Source organism: Notothenia coriiceps, unplaced genomic scaffold, assembly GCF_000735185.1.
Source record: "Notothenia coriiceps isolate Sejong01 unplaced genomic scaffold, NC01 NC01_scaffold00013990, whole genome shotgun sequence".
Classification (NCBI taxonomy): domain Eukaryota; kingdom Metazoa; phylum Chordata; class Actinopteri; order Perciformes; family Nototheniidae; genus Notothenia; species Notothenia coriiceps.
Window position 1 is genome coordinate 13,433 of NW_011346691.1, and position 17,711 is coordinate 31,143.

Below are 17,711 nucleotides of genomic sequence, written 5' to 3' on the forward strand. Positions count from 1 at the left end.
GCAGAATGGTTTCCTTCCCTTGCAGAGTATTTTCAGTGTACAACTCGGAGATAGCCGGCTGTCTGGCAGGCTTCAATTTGTGTAATTATTTTTCTTCTTTTTTTTTACCCACCTGACAATTCCTCCTCACTCATTCAGAGTGTTGTGACATTCTGAATCAGCAGCAGCTTCCAGACAGCAAAGTGACTGATATTAAAGTGAGCTGCTCCTCTCCTCGTACGTTTCCTCTGCTGAGGCAGCGATGTCAATAAGGCTACTGTTGGTCACCTCAGCCATAATGATCACGGCAATGGCCTTTCTATTTATTGGCTTTATCAGTTAAACAAAATCACCGTTAATGATCGCTTTTTACAACTGTAATTGTTTTAAGCTTTGCTAGTGAAATTGATATATCAGCCAATGATTAATGGATTGAAATGACATTTATTGCAGGCATCGTCCCAGAGGAGGAATCCCACTTTTTAGTGATCCTCTTTTCTGTAGTGCCACTATGAGCTTAGCTTTTGTGGTTTGCGTTGAAATGTCCTGACAACTGGATGGATTGCTATGAAATTCAGTTCAGACATTCATATTCCTCTCTGGTTGTATTTGATTAACTGTGGTGATCCCTGGACTTTGTCTAGCATCCTCATTATCCCCATTACTATGGTCAAATGATGACCCCATTATCTGATGAAGGCTTGAGAGTTCACTTAGAGCAAGTTAGTGTAACAGTACAGAGATCGATGTTTTCTTACACAGGGCGGCATTGGGACTTTTAATCAGAGGGACATTATTTTATGACATACAATTTAACTCCTTGAATTGTTTGTAGACAGTAGACAAGGCAGTGACTAGAATAGAATAGAAAAGAATGGAAGGGAAACAAATGTTTTCCTTATGTATCGACGTACTGGAACAATGCTACATATGGCAAGAGGAAATGGAAACAAAGAGAAAGGAACATAGATGAAATCAGAAAGAAAAACAGTGAGAGTGAAGACAAAGCAAGTTCTTTACTGAAGCCGCATCAAGTGCTCCTGTCCCTGTGGCCGTTGCCCACAAGCCCCGGGGCTGGACCCCCATCCCATCCTGTCCCAGAGAGACGCATCATCTGACATGCTCGAGTGGAGGGGCAGGTGCTGTGTCCCAGCAGGAGGACAATGTATGCCATTCCTGTCATGGCATGCAGCCAAGCTCTCACTGGAACAAGGCACAGGAAGTGTGTGTGTGTGTGTGTGTGTGTGTGTGTGTGTGTGTGTGTGTGTGTGTGTGTGTGTGTGTGTGTGTGTGTGTGTGTGTGTGTGTGTGTGTGTGTGTGTGTGAGTGAAAATCTGGCATGGCAGCAAGGATCGGTGGAAAAAATGGCAATGCACTTGGACGTGATATAAAGTCAGCAGTACATATGAACAAACACACACACATGCCGTTCAGCAGGTCTGTTAAAGTCCAACGATCCGCTCAAGGTACATTAGACCCAAGCAACACCTCTGCCTACCTGATACACATTCAACCAGAGTAATTTATTTGGAATCAAAACATCAAATTACTGAATATACCAAATATAGTCGCAAAGTTCACAATATCTCCACTGCTTTATGTGTGAATTTGCACATTAAAGTTGCAAAAGGTAGATCCACACTTTGACGGCCTCATGTGGTAGTGTGAGATCCTGAAGTGTTTGAACTTCACCATCACAGATTTATGAGAGGCTGTGAGTAAAAGTTTCTTCTTCCTGTCAAGTGGAGATAGAGGTGATGAGAGCTGTGTGTTTCTCTCAGAATGTCAGTACAGTGTGTGGGGGTTAAATCCAGCAGCTGGCTGCGGAGTTTTCTGTGTGGAGTTAGCATATATTCTGTGGGTTTCCTCTGGGTCTCCTCCCATAGTCCAAAGACATGCAGCTCAGGTGAATTGGAGACTCTAAATGACGTCTTAGGTGTGTTTTATGAGAATGTGATTGTCTGTTTATGCGTGTTTAAATTCTGACTCTATTATCTGGAAATAGTACCTTGCTCTTCGCTGTCCTGCAGGTGCACAGATCAAACTTTCTATTACATCACAGTCTCTGCCTTGCCTGTGTAAACAATGAGTGGCAGGACATGTTGTTGTCCTGAGTCGATAAAATCCCACTAGTGTACGAAAGACATACTTTATCCCAAAGATTTGAAATTCATCCACATTTTGCTAAATTGCATCTTTGCCAGCTACATAATTTAAGCAGACTCCTCCATGAGTCCCACAATAAATTAAACAGTTTTTTGACAAGAATGAATCAAATTTACAGTCGTAATTATTTCATCATATGGAAATGACATCATAACATTCATAAAAAATGTATGTTGTGCTCTGTATTACAACTCCCAGCTAACACGAGTTGAACTAAATTATAAATCCATTTCATTCAATCTGTAATTTGTCTCTTTAACTTACATTTTACATGAGGATGCATTTTCATTTTACGTTCATAATGTTTATGTCTCTGCTTCTCACATTCTAAAATGTAGAGTAATTCATTTCATGAAAACATCTGTCTAAGCATGCGTGGCAAAAGGCCTTTAAATCACAGGGTGGGTTTGTCTGTTGTTTGTTTTGGAATACGCTAAACAAGAACTACAGTTGGTGTTAACCTTGATATAAAAGTCACATAAACCGCCACCTAAAGGAACTACATCTTATGTCATTTCCCAAAAACACACTGATTACACCGGTCTGCCGAGAAGTGGAAGTGCATTTTAAATCACAGAAATGAGGACAATATAATGAGAGAGGGAACTCGCCGATTACCACTTTTTAAAGAGTAATGCCGTGTGTTTAGTCTCTGTCTCTGCTAGTGTCTGTAGTAGGAAGCAGGAGAAGCATAGTTTGTATAGTAGACTGATAGCAGGAATTCAACTCAGACAGTCAAATAATTACAATAAAAGTCAGAGGAAATAAAAGTGCCAGTGGAGTGTTTTTGCTCTTACACGGCCCACCTGCTGTGCACAGGCCTCTGTGATAACGCTATCCTTAGCAAAACAGCTTTGTATCACTTCAAAAACACCAATGGGAAGCATGATGTATCCTTAAGCTGAGGTCAACTTCCCTTTGTTATTATGACACGGTGGATTTATCTGGAGGTGATCATTTTTTACATAAAAAGCCGCGCTACTGTATTTCATGCACACAGTCTCAGCAACGCACGGCTCTTCTATATATAAAACACATCCACACACAGACCTGACGGATTACACTTGGCACCCGTAGCATAGATATGAAGATAGTCGGAGCTGCAGCTCTTATCCAGAGGAAGTGGAGCTCGGCGGCGGCGGNTTGTTGGTGATGAATCACTTGAACTATTAGTTGATGTATTGGACTTTTAAGGGCATTCAAAAACAAATCATCAAAAAGATTTCATCAAAGAAATGTTATTACCTTTGTAAGGAACTGAGAGGCAGAGTAGTGGGAGGCACCTACATTCCCAATAGGTGGCTCCACCCGCTTCCAATTAACAGTATTGGGAGCAGGTGTGGAGACTTCACACCTGGTGCTAATCACTCCCTCAAGGGAGACAAAGCACACAGGGTTGCTCAGATGTGGGTGGCACAAGGAGGGAGCAGGAGACTCCCAGCGTGAGGAAACATTTTGTAAGCGGGTAAGTCGGTTAGCGGCCTGGCTACGTTAGCCTTTGTATAGTTAAAGTTATTTTTGAGTTTAACAGCAATAAAGCCTCTTTTTTGGACTTGAACACTGCCTCTGTCGTGATTGCTACACTACCACTTTTCTCTTTATCTGCCCAGTCCTGTTACACCTGTAATATCAAGCAACAAGCTCTGCCCCATAGAACCCCATGTTAACATTCCTAACTTTCAAGTACAAATAAACATGTTTACCGCATAGCACATTTGATATGTTGATTGTTTTTGATCAATGAAGCAAACTTTCACATTTTGACAACTTAACAGGAAGTACATTTTATATTACACACCTTTTATAAATAAAAAAAGGCTTAAAGTTAGACATGTTTAAGGACATGGTTGCTTTGAGTGACAGGTGGGTGACATAACAAGGCTTAGCCTCTAGCTTGAAATGTGTTATTTCTTTCTTCGACCTTTATAGTATGTATCGCCCATTTATTTTAAAGTGATTGGTCATGTGCCAAATAATTTTTAACTCATTGTTAATGTTCTTTTTCTGCTATGATATACCCAATTCTGCTGATTCAAACTTCTGTCAGTGCAGTTGTGCATTCAGCATGTTCCTTTACAATGTTACATTGCAAAGACTCAGTAAACACAAGAAGCAAATATGTATGTCATAAATGGCTGCTTATTTCCACTCCCTCACGCTAATCGTTAAAGTTTCATCGCTTCATATTAGCCTCAGTCAGTGTAGCTAATTCAAGAAGTGTTGACAGGAAGTAGCTCATATTTTTCTGCCGCGGTTGACCTTTGTCCGGCTGGAAGTGTGGTGATGAGGAGACCTGTAGCTTAACACTGGATGACAGCCTTGTCATGTAAGACTTGATTGGTCCCTGGGGGTGTGTCAGACCCTGACATGAAAAAGAAAAAAAAAGAAAATTGGCTTGTTAACATTCATGAGAAATGATCACAATGTCAAAGGGAGAGCTTCAACGTGTCATTCTGCAGACGGCACTGATCTACGTGACTGGCTGTCTCTCTTCCATTCAGCCCTGTGATGTATGGATCCATCTCGTCTGCTCCCTCTCCTTTCTTTTTTCACATCCTCCATCCTTTCCTTCCTTTAAACCCTCCTTCCTGCCCTTCCTTATTTCCTTTGTTAGTGACTTTTCCTTTTGTCATCCCTCACCCCCACCTTCCCTCCTTCCTTACCCCTTACTTCTATCTGTGGCTTACTCCCTTCTTTCATGTCCTTCTAAAAGTCTTTCTTTCTTCCTTTCTTTTTTCACTTCCTTCCTTCCTTTGTCAGTTCCTAACTTCCTTCCTCCCTCTTCTCACTTTCTTCTAACACCCTTGCTTCCTTTCTTATTTCAAAGTCAACTTTAATGTGAGTCTTACTCAGTTTGTGTTTACAGACAGAGAGATCGAAATGACGTTTCCAACAATCCCGAATGTAAAATTATACAGTAATACAGATATGTATAAAACTATGTATATCCTATATACACAATCAACAGAAACATTTACACATATGCAAACATTAAGATAAAAAAAACCCACAACAATCAATATATACAAAATAACAGTCACTTCAATATCAATATCTTTGGTGCAAGATTGTCCATAAAATGTGCATTTATTGCAGATTGTCCTTAGCAGCTTAAAAAAGTGTCTTGTGCTGGATTTGAGTGTCAGAGTATGTGGGGAGTTATATTCCAGTTGGGGCAGGGGGGAGAGAAGGGAGAGAACTTGCCTTCTACCTTTTCCTTCCTTCTGTTTCCATCCATATTTCCTGTCCTCCCTCTCACGTTCTCCTTTCTCTTTGCATTTTCTTTTCATTCCTTTCTTCCCCTATTCCTTTATTCCTTTTATTGACTGTTCCCAAAGTTTACGTCTCGCACTTTTGTACTTTTAAAAACTTTCAAATCATTCTGAGCTCCACCTCTGCCTTGTCAGCAATGTGAATGAGGCCACAACGCACATATGAGCAGTATAAATAGCCAACGGGGGAAGAATCGTGCAGACATCCTGTAGATATGAATAACTAGCATCACGACGCAGATCCCAAGGCCTGATGTTGATGCGTAAGTGTTAGCATATCCCTGCTTATCATCCACCTGTTCATGCAGGCGGCTCAGAGCACCTGAGCTTCTGATCTGGAGTCATAACGTTATGTAACAGGTGACTGTAGGCTTTAATAGGCAGTCTAAATCACAGACCTGTCACTTTATGCCTCCATTCAGATTAATGTGCACATCAACCGGCCAGGCATTAACCCCCAAAGGTCCTCTCAATGACACACCTCAGCGCTCTGTGGCTCACACACTGATAGACCCCACCAAGGCTTCTCATGCTCTGGGTAAGAAGCTTTGAAAACACAAACATCTTCACCAGGAGCGTCCAGTAAACCAGCACTCTGCAACCTTGGCAAGAGATCAATGGAAAGAGTGAAACAATAGGAATGGCTGGGAATCAGATTTTTCTCAACTGTGGAGTTCTCCAATAATAACACAGCCTTGTATTGTCTCGCTTACCTCATCTCACCCTGTCAGACTTTTGTTAGCTGCTAAAACACAATTCAAGATGGAAAATCAATTATTCGTGATTGATATTTTTGGGTGTTATCCAGGAATCTTTAAAATGAGACCCAAATAATGATGGGACATTGAAAGCAAAGGTTTTTTTAATGTTAAGTAAGCATTCAAGTTGGCATTTTCCTGTCAAATGTTCCTCCTGTGTAGCACTTACACTCAATACATCATCATTCCCTTGAAAAAAATGTTTTTAAACTAAGCTTTTGACACCCAAAGAGTCACAGCCAGTGCCCAAAGAAATGCCTCATCACAAAGAATCAGATGTTAAGCATTAATTCTTGGGTTTGACGTTGAATTAGTGGCTCCTTTTTATTTCCCTGGGACAAGTTCTGTAGTGGCACCAGATGTGGCTGACTTTAAAGTGCTCATAAGTCACACGGGTGTCTGCTCTTGTTGGCTTTCTCAGATCTCAGGGTAATTCTCAACAGCATCTGGCTAATTCTAATGAAAATAGCTCAATCGTCTGAAGGAGAGGAGACATATGAAAGGATACTCTGCCCCCTTTTGGAAGCACACAGAAATGCAGCCCTTAACATTTAAAACGTAGACCTCATGTGTCAACACTCAGCCCTTTTAAACTTGTCACACATTCGCTTTGAACCACCATTCCCAAGCTACACTCAATACTGCTCATGTGCAAAGTGTTTGATCACCAACATAAAATTTATTTGTAGAGTAGATATCAAAGGCAGCACGTAATTACATCACATTTATACCATTTTAAGGATTCTGTCTCTTACTGTAGGTACATTATTACTCTGAGAATTTTAACTTACATAAATGTATAACTTGCCATATTAGCATCAATGTATGCGCTTCCTTAACGAATACAAGGGCCTAAACGAGCACATTACATACAAAACTAATGGAGCACAGGAATGCTTAGGTTGTTCTGGAAAAAAGCAATAAGCATAGAAAACTAGATATTTAGTGAGAGCAGTGTGGGCCACCGTGGCTGATAAGATTAACAGTTACACCTGAAAGTAAAACTTTCTCAACAGGAAAGCAAAAATACCACAAAATAACCAGAATGCTTAGCAACAACATTGCCAAAAAACCTAGGAGGATTGAAAGGATTATTACTTTAATCCTTGTGGGCCTGATTTGTTGTGTAGGACTTAATAGGTTTCTAGCACGGGGGAAAAACGGGAAAAAATGGTGTTCAATTTTCAAAATATCTGCAGCATTCTGATTCTTAATGTATTCCAGCACCAAAAAAAAACAAATGAATAGACACGAAAATTCATAACTCACACTGGATATATATATGAACCCTATATAGTCAGGGAGCATGTTCTGGGTCATCTCTGGGTCAGAAAAGTCCTGGCCATCTTTCAAGTTGAATAATTAAGGCACCTAAAGACAAAGTTAAGATCTACATTCAAGCTTATGTATGTCAAAGCTCCATGTCCATTAAAATACATCTCAAATACTTCAAACAGTGGGATAAGTGTTCTCTTTGAAGTAATCACTCTTACCTTTTCTCGGAGCAAATCACGGCCTCTTTCCGTCCTCCCGTCACTGATTGGAGACCCCTGAAATAGTGACTGTAAAGTGCTTGAATTTTATAGCGTTATAAAAAGAGTAATCATTGTGGCCTTTGTCACAATGATTAAGCCCACACTTTGAATTGGCCTCCTTGGTTAGGCCTTGTTATAATGTCCAGACCCCTGGTAGAGAGTAGCTCTGTATTAAAGCAATTAGAGCGGTGAGTCATATGTCACTGGCCACCGGAATTCAGCCTCCTCCAATTTGTGCAGTAAATGTAGCTCTTGCTGCTACCCTGTCAAGTTACCCTGTTGTCGTTCTGCTGCTGACTGACAGCTGTAACCTATGCGCTGGTTTCAAGCGATGTGGTAGAGTGTGTTTGAGGAGGTGAAAAAGTCAGGGTTTATCTGAATTAAGACACAATTACAGTAATTCATCTCCTATAATCACTTTTCCCCAATTCCATGTACCATTTTAGAGTCATCAAAAAGGTACTTAAAGGGTTTTCTTCACCTCTCCATAGGTGCAAAGTGAGTAAAACAACAAACAACACAATTATTTGCTATTTTTATTACCAACCAAGCTCTTTCACAGCAGTGTCAGTGACTAGGCCCTCCCCCCAAGGCATAATTAGAGTAATGGTAGAGATAGAGAGGATCTAATGACCCTATCCCCTTGCATCACTGCGTAGCGGAAATATGTAGAGGCATGAAAAAGTGACTCGCCTGCTTCCTCCTCTACTCATCTCCGCGCCCCAGACAAGTCAATGGTCCTTGAGAACGCTCCGAGATACATTACACGAAGCCCCCGGCTGAGTCAAGCCCCGTCTGCATCACCGTGGCATTTCATTGGTTTGCTCTCTCCCTGTGACAAGAGAGATGGAACAGCAGAATATGGGCCCTGTGGGTGGGTGTCATTTTATTCTTAATGACAGGCAAGCAAATGAGTGTCTTACTGAGATATGGGCTATGGGAACAGGAAAGTATGTGAGATAATGAAAGTGAAATGGAGAGATTTATGGGGTGAAATAACCACACTTGTGATTTCTTCCTGTGTGTATCTTGGTGTTTATGAAATCATTTAATGTGATGTAAAGTCTCTACATTATGAATCACAGCATGTGGACAGGAGAAATGTATATGCACCCAAACACACAGGTGTCAGAACCTGCCCTGCTTCTAAATGTTGTTACATTTAACTTGTTCATTTTCTGTTTTATTCTGTAACTCACATCTCCTCTTGTTTTAGATCCGTTCACTTCCTGCCAGGTTTGATTGTCTGCCCCGCCTGATTAATTTGAACTGTCCCTTTTTATTAATCGTGAAGTCACGTCACCATTTCACCTAATCAGTCTTTCCTGCCGATACTCCTTTTTTGCCTTCGGACTTTGTAAGTTTATTCCATGAATACATCATTAAACTCTTCCTGCTGTTTCCTCTTCTTTTAACCTGTGTTTGGGTTTTAACTGTGCATCCACTGAGTATTGATTCACCTGGTAAATCCACCTGTTGACAGTTGGGGAAACTAATGCACCAAAACAAAGACAGATGTTAGACCCATTTTGATAGCTAACCCTAACCCTAAAACAGTACAACAGGGAACCTTTAAGGAAGAGAAATAATGATATTAAGCTTCCTGCTCTGAAAAATAAAATAAAATAATCTTTACACAAAGTCACTATTTAAACCACTGCCACTATCTAGTTTAAGAGCAATAATATCCTTATGATAAAACATTTGGAAAAGTATTAATTTACACACGTTTAATCACATTAGCCATTATGTTAAGCAATAATAATATACTTAAGAGAAAATCGCAGAAAAAGCCTGTTTCAGAGTTCACATGTTTTATTAAAGACACCTGTAACAGTTCTGCCTGTTATCACGCTTTGATCAGCAGGTGGTGTCTGAGCATCAATTAAACCTTTTGGGAGATACCATGTCAAATCAACTGAAGAGGGGTATGTATCCTTTAATTAGCTGTTCAGGTTTCTTTTATGATTATCTTGTGATGTGTCAAATTTAATTAAGATCCTCTAGTCAGTGTATTGTCATGTCGCGTTAAATGTTGTTAAAAATGTATTTGAACGTCTTTGTTGTATTTAAGTTTTTTGATGTAAGATGCGATTTCCCTATACTGTGGTAGAGGTCGAGGGCGTTGCCGGAAGCAGGATATATTGTTGCCTTCGTCGAACGCACACAAACCCACAGGAAGTGTGCCGGACTCTGATGAAAATATTCGTTGCGTCCAAACGACAGTACTACAATTTCCGTATCAGTCCGTGACGTCACTGGGCCCAGAAATACTTTTCCCCATTGACATTAGGCGCATTCACACCAGGGTACTTTTCCCTGCATTTTCCTGTTTAGTTCCGTTAGTATCCCTTATTTTGCGTTCACACCAAAAAGAGTACTTAGTGCCGGGGTCTTTTACCCCCATTCTTAGTGCCTGCTAGAGAGGTGGTACTATCCTGGGGAGAAAAAAGTACCAATTTCTATTGGATGGGCGAATTGCCAACAACGCCCCGTAAAACTCTGAAAAGTTTTTTGAAGCCGCCATTGGATTAGCTGGCATTAGCATTATTAGCATTAGCCCCGTGCACCAACGGAGAGAGAATAACTTATGGCAACACAAAAAAAAACATGGTAGCGGTGGAGTGATGAGGAGGTGTCGGGGTTCTGGCTTCAGTAGAAGCTGCTGGGAGAGCAGCTACTACTGAAGCCAGTCCCCAACTCCGGGGACTTCCGGCCGGGAACTTCAGGTGGCAGTATACGCATACTTGTCAACCCTCCCGATTTTCGCGGGAGACTCCCGATTTCATTGCCCTCTCCCGGTTTCGGTTGACAAGTATGCGTATACTGCCACCTGAAGTTCCCGGCCGGAAGTCCNACAAAATGATTATAATTAAACTACCTGGATAAGAATGGTGGACATAAAGAAAGCCCCAAAAAGGTAGTTTGTCATCTGAAAGATCTGTCCGAACATGGTGTCTGGTAATGGCAACTCAGCGATCATCAGCAGGGACTTCTCGGCATAGAAGAAGCAGCTGAGGTAGCTGCAGCAGCGGCGGACAGAACATACAAGACATTTTCAAAGTGTGGACGCCACACAGATGGAGAAAACTACAACTTGTTTTCAGTGCAGAAAGCATTGCAATGACTCTAAAAGCTGGCTGGTGTTTGATAAACGTGTCCCGTTTTGTCACGTGTGGCAGCCCCTATGTTTATGGGAAACTACTTTACTAGACCTTTATTTAAATGAGCAAAAGAATAAATAATATAATATGTATTTAATATCCTGCTTCATTTTGTTTACTGTAAATTGGTATTTCAACATGTATATATATATTTTTGTAATGCTCTTTTATTTCTATTTTGAGATGTTTACATTTTAGAAGGATTTATTTCTACTCTTTTAATTTCTCTTATGGGCAATGCCTTCTCTTTTATGCTGCCGCAAACATTTGTTCAAATTGGGATTAATAAAGTACATCTTATCTTATCCTATAAAATACTACTTAAAGTTCAAATTGCGTTTATAGATAAAGATGCCGGTGAAAGTGTGTTTCTTATAGAACTGGGATTAAGGATAAAGTGTCTTTCACAATGATCAAAACATCCCATAGATTATAACATTTTGTATGTTTTACACAATTTTCCACCTCACTCTCAGCATATTTACATTTCTTTCTCATGGTCTGTATTTAATGTTTATTTATGCATGTCTATTCCTGGAGAGATAGACAACTAAAATGCCTCACACTTTAACTGTTGTACTTACGCGCTGCCCAGACCGGAGTAAACCCATCTAGTCTTCCCGATTCCCTGATACTCTGAAGCCACGTAGTAGAAGCAGGCGTTGAGGTGCAGCATGAAGAGAAGATATCCAATGGTCCGAATCACTCTAATGGAAAAGTAAAGAAACGTCTCTTTTTATCTGTTCATTTGACTTTCAACTCCCTGTCAAACAGACAGCCTTTTTTGAAGTGATTAAAATATGGTAACATCAATTACGGCATGATCCTTTGACTGACCTCCAGATGTAAGCTTTGGACATTAAGCTCTCAAGACGATCGCTGAACTCAAAGAATGTGTCCGCCTTGAGAATAAGCATGAAAGTGTCAGCCACAGGAAGGAATCGTGGTCAAGCATAAATTGGCTGGCCTTTGTAACACATGGGGAAACTCACCTTCATCAGACGATTGGCTCTGAAAACGGATTTGAATCCAAACTCTAGGTACAGCAAGTCGAATGGCATGATGGCCAGCATGTCTAGCTGTTGAGGGGAGACAGAGATATGAGGTCACTGAGATTAGTTCTTCCTCATTTTTCTAAGAAATTGAGTTATAGTACCTTGAATCTGACAGATGTTCTGTAGTTTGTCTTTGTCACCAGTCGGTCCGTCTAAAAAGGGAACAGAATCATTTGTCAATTTGTTCAATCTAAATCATTCTCATCATCAGGATCTACTGAATGAAATTAGACTTACTATGATGTCCCCTCCTTTGACAAACTGTCTGCGGGGCTGGAAGAGGATTGTGTCTATGAGGTAGATGAGGTCTGCCAGCGTATCTCCGGCGAACCAGAAGGGAATGGCATATTCCGAGTGGTACGGGAAGCACAGACGGGCCGTGATAAACCAGGTGTTGTAGTTGAAGGCCAAGGTCACCAAGCTCAGCCAGGCGATGTAGTGCCGGTCTGTGAAAGGGTCAATGGTGTTCCCCAGCACAGAGTCCATCTTGTCCTCAATTGGCTTCAGAACAACGTCCACCGAGTACCAGAAAGCTTCCTTTATCTTGGTCGGTATGTTCCTATTCAGTTGCACATTTACAGCCTGTAATATCTTTTGCTTCTCGTCTTCCTTCTTCTTCTCGGCGTTCTCCTTTTTCTTCTTCTCCTGCTCCTCTTTCTTCTTATCGTCAGCCTCTTCCTTCTTTACGCGGTCCTCCTCTGCTTGCTTTTTCCTATCCTCTAGGAGTTGTGTGTGTTCGTCTTTGAGCAGCACAGGTGCTGAAAGGACAATATTTAAAAGTGGGCTGAGACACGGAAAACAAACTTTTCATTGTTTGTGAACTATAAAGACTGTTAAGCACGGAAGATACCGCAAGTCGCTGTCATGCTAACTTACACAGCTGAAGGGAGGCTGTAATGGGTTAGTACTTACTGACAGGAGGAGTGATCTCTGGGGATGAAGCGTACTGATCGACCACTTTCTCTTTGTAGATGTTCAGTCTTTCGTGCATGCGTTGGGCTATGGATCTGAGCTGCTCGTCTGCATACTTGTTTATGACAATGGGTGGAGGTGGAGGAGGGGGCGCCTCTTCTCTGTAGATTAAAAAACAATTATTAGAAATATTAGCCACAGTACCTTGGATATGAATGAAATATGAATTTAAGATAAGACTTTATTCATCCCGAAGGAAATTGTTGTGCCAGAGTAACAAAATACAATAAACACAATAAACACAGCAGCAAAACTGTAAACTAAAAGTGCAGCAAAAAGAGCAATACATATATATATTATATTTAAGATGGCAAATAAGCAATTTATTTTGCAATTAGCAAGCTGTAGCAAGACTAGTCGGAGGTGATGTTACTTAGTGCCTACAATCAATATTTTTGACAAAGAGTCTGCAGTTGTCATCGCATCTATTGAGCTTTAGTGTACAGTTTTCTGAAACATAACTCTAGTCTACTGTGTTGGTTCAGTGTTAATGCTCTTATTTGGCCAGAGCAGACACCTGTTTGAGCAGCCCAAATTAAAACTCTTAAAACCCATGAAACACTGCCTGCATAGCGCTAACTAGATGCAGTGGGTGGAGGATTTAGTAGATTTAGTTACTTCCCTTAAGAGTAAAGTGGCCAATAATGGGAGAAATATTAGAATTAAATAAACCAAGTTGCCAGAAACCAAACTGGATCAAATGCTAATGTTGTTGTATCAGCTGGGTGTGGGTAATAGCCAAATATGTGCTAGAAAGATTGCCATTTCAACTTTAACGAATAACGATGATTGTGTTCACAGCTTTTTAGCATCTGCCTTCAAGTGGGTCAAACTAAACGAAAAGTATTAGCAGAGAAAATGAAATGTTATGTGTCTTTTAACAAAAAAAGTAAGAACAAGCCAGTAACTGTTTTACTTATGTCATGTCTACGGTCTACAACTGCTTTTCACACATGGCTCAGCATAGCAAATAGTGTTTTTTTTTAATGAAACAATCTGTACTGTGAAATTACATTAAAAGTTGAAAGGCTCAGCTTAGCAGCCTCAGCAGTACAGATAGAGAAGAGGACATATGTGCGATCTGTGCTCATGTGTCGCCCCCTGGTGGCCTCAATCTAATATTACACCAAGGTGAAATGCATTTGTGTCAAGCTACAGGAGCTACAGTCTATCTATGGTGTCAAGTCATTGATTTGAATAAACCACTACCGCACCACAACATCCTGATGGTAACCATATATGAATTGAATAAGTTCAAATGTAATCAAATTAAAGACAATACTTTTCACAATAGCTTGAAACAAGTTTATATCATTTTGTTTAAGTTTATATCATTTGGTCCAATGACGTTAGGCTAAATTACAAAAATGCCTCTATTTACGTATAACTCAACAATTCAACAGCACTGCAAACTGCCGCCTCTTAAATGACCATATGGTTTAATAGGCACCTCCTCTCTTAATCATACAAACATTAATACCTTCATGAAGTTAGAATGTATTGAACAAAGTTATATTAGACAGCATAAGTGTAAGTTAGAGAAAACCAAGACAAAAAAAAATTGTTCATAGACAAAACATTTCTTCAGTTGTAAATTGTATTTTATGCCATGGCAAACTGCAGATATTTATTCTCGTCATTTAAACTGATCGCCGACACGTCTAAATGTGCTCCACATAAAGCCTCACCATCTTACTGCCACTCAATTATCATCCTTTGATTAAATATTTAATACTAATAATCTACTCATATAGATAAGTGATATTAGTTTTTAAGTTTTGCAGGTCAATATGCCACAGTCAGGTTTTTTTTGGCTGGGCCCGAAGCAGCCTTGAGCTCCTTAAACCTTAAAAGCTGCAAAGCTTTTAATCCACTTTCAGGTCAACCCCGCCTTGTATGCAAGTTCTTCCGAGGGATCAAGATCTCACATGTGTTCATCTCTGTGTCTCACTGTGTTCTTGCCAGAGAATCTGATTAATTAGTGGCCATTGGGTGATTAATTGAAACTAGTTCGGTGGCAGTGTCTTGGCAGGCGTGTGGTTTGGTACGCTAAAGTGGTGTTTAGAGGCTCGACGGATCAACAAACTTAATCTACTCTCTTTAATTGCCCAATACTTTTATTATACTCTCAATGCATCTCCCAGCCATTTGTCTGCAAACATATCAGACAGAGAAAATACCTGTGATGATGTATTGCTCAAACTATTGGAGACTATAGAAAGCAGCAAGGGTGCATGTCTTACCCCTCAGGTCCAGCTTGATCAGGGTTAGCAGGAGCTGCTCCTGGGGCAGGGGCTGCTGCCGGAGTGGGGGCCGGAGCTGGAGCTGGAGCTGGAGCCGGAGCTGGAGCCGGAGTAGGGGCAGGTGCAGGGGCCGCTGCTGGGGCAGGTGTTGATTCTGAGCAAATGGGAACAATCAGAATCCATAATAAGTACATCTCCTCCAAACACATTTTGCAAATTTTTTTTAGCCTTGCATTTGAACAATGTATTTAGCATTATGCATTTCCTGAACTTCTTCATTTTGTGTTTTTTTTCATGTGACTTTTCTCATTTCATTTTTCTTGCCATACAAATAACGTCATTATTGTTGCCACAGTATGTTAAGCATATGGCACTTTATTAAGAGATAGGTTTGGATTCTAAACATTTTAAATACAAAATAATAACCTCAGAATAACAGTACATCATTCCGTGGCTATAAAGTCTCACGTCATTATCAATTATGCTACAAATGAATATATAAAAACATGTGTGATATAAATGAAATGGACACTGTCCATAATACCAGATTTGTCTGTGGTGCATGTTTTAAAGTAAAGGCCTTTTAAAGGGTAAGTTGGTTTTCAGAGAAATTAAGTAAAAGTATCATTATCTATATAAGGTCAAATAACAGAGCTATGACACACCCATTGTGCTTGATGGTACAATTGCTACAAGACAAGTGCCTAGAAGGAGACTACACTATCAACAAGTAACTGAATTCAATGCATCTTACATCAGACTGCAGGGTCAATGATGTTTGGACAGACAATAACTTCAAGAGACGTTAAATGTTGTACACTCTGTTGTCTGAATGATCTGATTTTCCTTCTCAATAATTAATAAATAATAATATATATGTATTTTTTTTAAGTGACAGGAATGGGCAATACAATGCTTTGAAAACTAATACAGACAATGGTTAAGTTGCAAATACTAAAGTTCACTTTAGTACAAAGTGACAACATTTGCAGTATGCCTGGTATACAGTTTCAACATTAAAAGGACAGTAAAGTCCAGGTGACACACAAAGTAAAACAAAAAGGGAAGCAGAATAATTTGGTTTCTAAATGTGTGGTTTCAGCCTCTCACATAAATGATCACTTACGCTGCGGTTTGTCCTCTTTCTTGGCCTCATTCTCCTTATCGGCTGGCTTCTCCTCCTACAAGACAAATCAACATATCCCACAAAGTTGCTCATTAGTCAAAACATGGTCATTAGAGAGACACTTTCATTTAGAGAGCCTTTTAAAGAAAAGGGAATTTATCATTTGACAAATGACTCCCTTGCATGATACACTTTTTTTTCTAAAAAAAGCTGGGTCTGAGATGAAATGAATTTAAAAGTGCCCGTTGGGTAATGAGCAATTTCAATGAGGTCCGTGTCGAGAAGCAATTTGATTTGATTCTTTGTTGGCAAGGGTACGGCACAATTGAGTGTATGGGGGAGCAGATAAGATGCCACTGATGTGAGGAACAAATGTAAACCAAAATTGCTGTGTTACAGGCTGGATGCAACACTGCACATTATGTTATCATGCTTGATTTCAGTCTTGGCTGTTGCAGGGCTATTGAACGCTTGTTAAAGCATTGTAGAATAATTGAATGCCTTAGAAATCACTGCAAACATTACACAGTTCACAATTAACAGTTGTATTTACCTAATGAATATATAGCACACCTTTTTCTTTTTAAAACAAGTCTTACCTTGGCTGGAGCTGTGGCTGGAGCTGTAGCTGGAGTTGGATCAGGAGCTGGAGCTGGAGCTGGAGCAGGAGCTGCAGGGGTGCCTAAAGCCTCTGGCACCTGCGGGCCAGCAAAGACTCTCTTCAACCTGCCAAACATGTCCAGAAAACGAAGGTAGCACCTGCTGTTATAGCTGAAATACTCCCTTCTAGATTAACCCTCTCTTTTCTCTTTGTCAACCTCTTCTTCTTGCATTCTTTTAAAGCAACAAGTCCACACAAACAAGCTGTCTCCAATGGTGTTACTGCTTTTAGCACCACTAATACTCCTGCACAGAGAATAGCCCCCACCATTGGTGTCATGTAAGCCCATCACCATAAGATTGAAATAGGCTTACAGATGTAAGCTTACTGCCTGTGCAGAGTACGTGTGTGTGTGAATACTTTCACCATTGCACATAATGTATGTTATCTAACTAAAAGCTTTAACTGGCTCTTCCAATATGTCTGAATGTAATAAGACATTTCCATAAAGTAAAGTTGCTCAAAAACGTTATTTTACTAGAAAAACAAAAGTAGGATTTTTTTTTTTACTTGATTCAGTACAGTTTTGATGCAAGAATGTAGATGAACTACCATATTTAAATTGGATCTTACGATTCTTTCCTCATAAATAAGGACTTTCATGGGCTTAGAGAAGTTGCGACATTTCACCTTAGAATGATACAGTAGGCCTAAAGTTAGCTATGACATAAATATCTGTACATGGGTTGAATATGTGTAGTTGGTACATTCTGTAGGTCAAACATAAAGCAATTTGAAATAATAAAACAAAGTGATGTTGCTAGAAAACGACATTTCTGG

The 17,711-nt window shown here is 40.1% G+C and overlaps 1 protein-coding gene across 1 annotated transcript; it reads right to left on the bottom strand.

The window, feature by feature from the left end:
- Nucleotides 1–10,591: 10,591 nt before the first annotated feature.
- Nucleotides 10,592–12,920, bottom strand: LOC104948242 (cyclic nucleotide-gated cation channel beta-3-like; the record flags this gene model as incomplete). The annotated part of the gene is made up of 7 exons (XM_010774416.1): nt 12,842–12,920; nt 12,167–12,687; nt 12,031–12,081; nt 11,867–11,953; nt 11,712–11,776; nt 11,459–11,581; nt 10,592–10,733 (listed from the first exon to the last, which is right to left on the bottom strand). Coding segments are annotated over exons 1-7 (1,068 nt in total), but the record flags the coding sequence as incomplete, so codon positions are not given.
- Between the last annotated feature and the right edge of the window lie 4,791 nt (nt 12,921–17,711).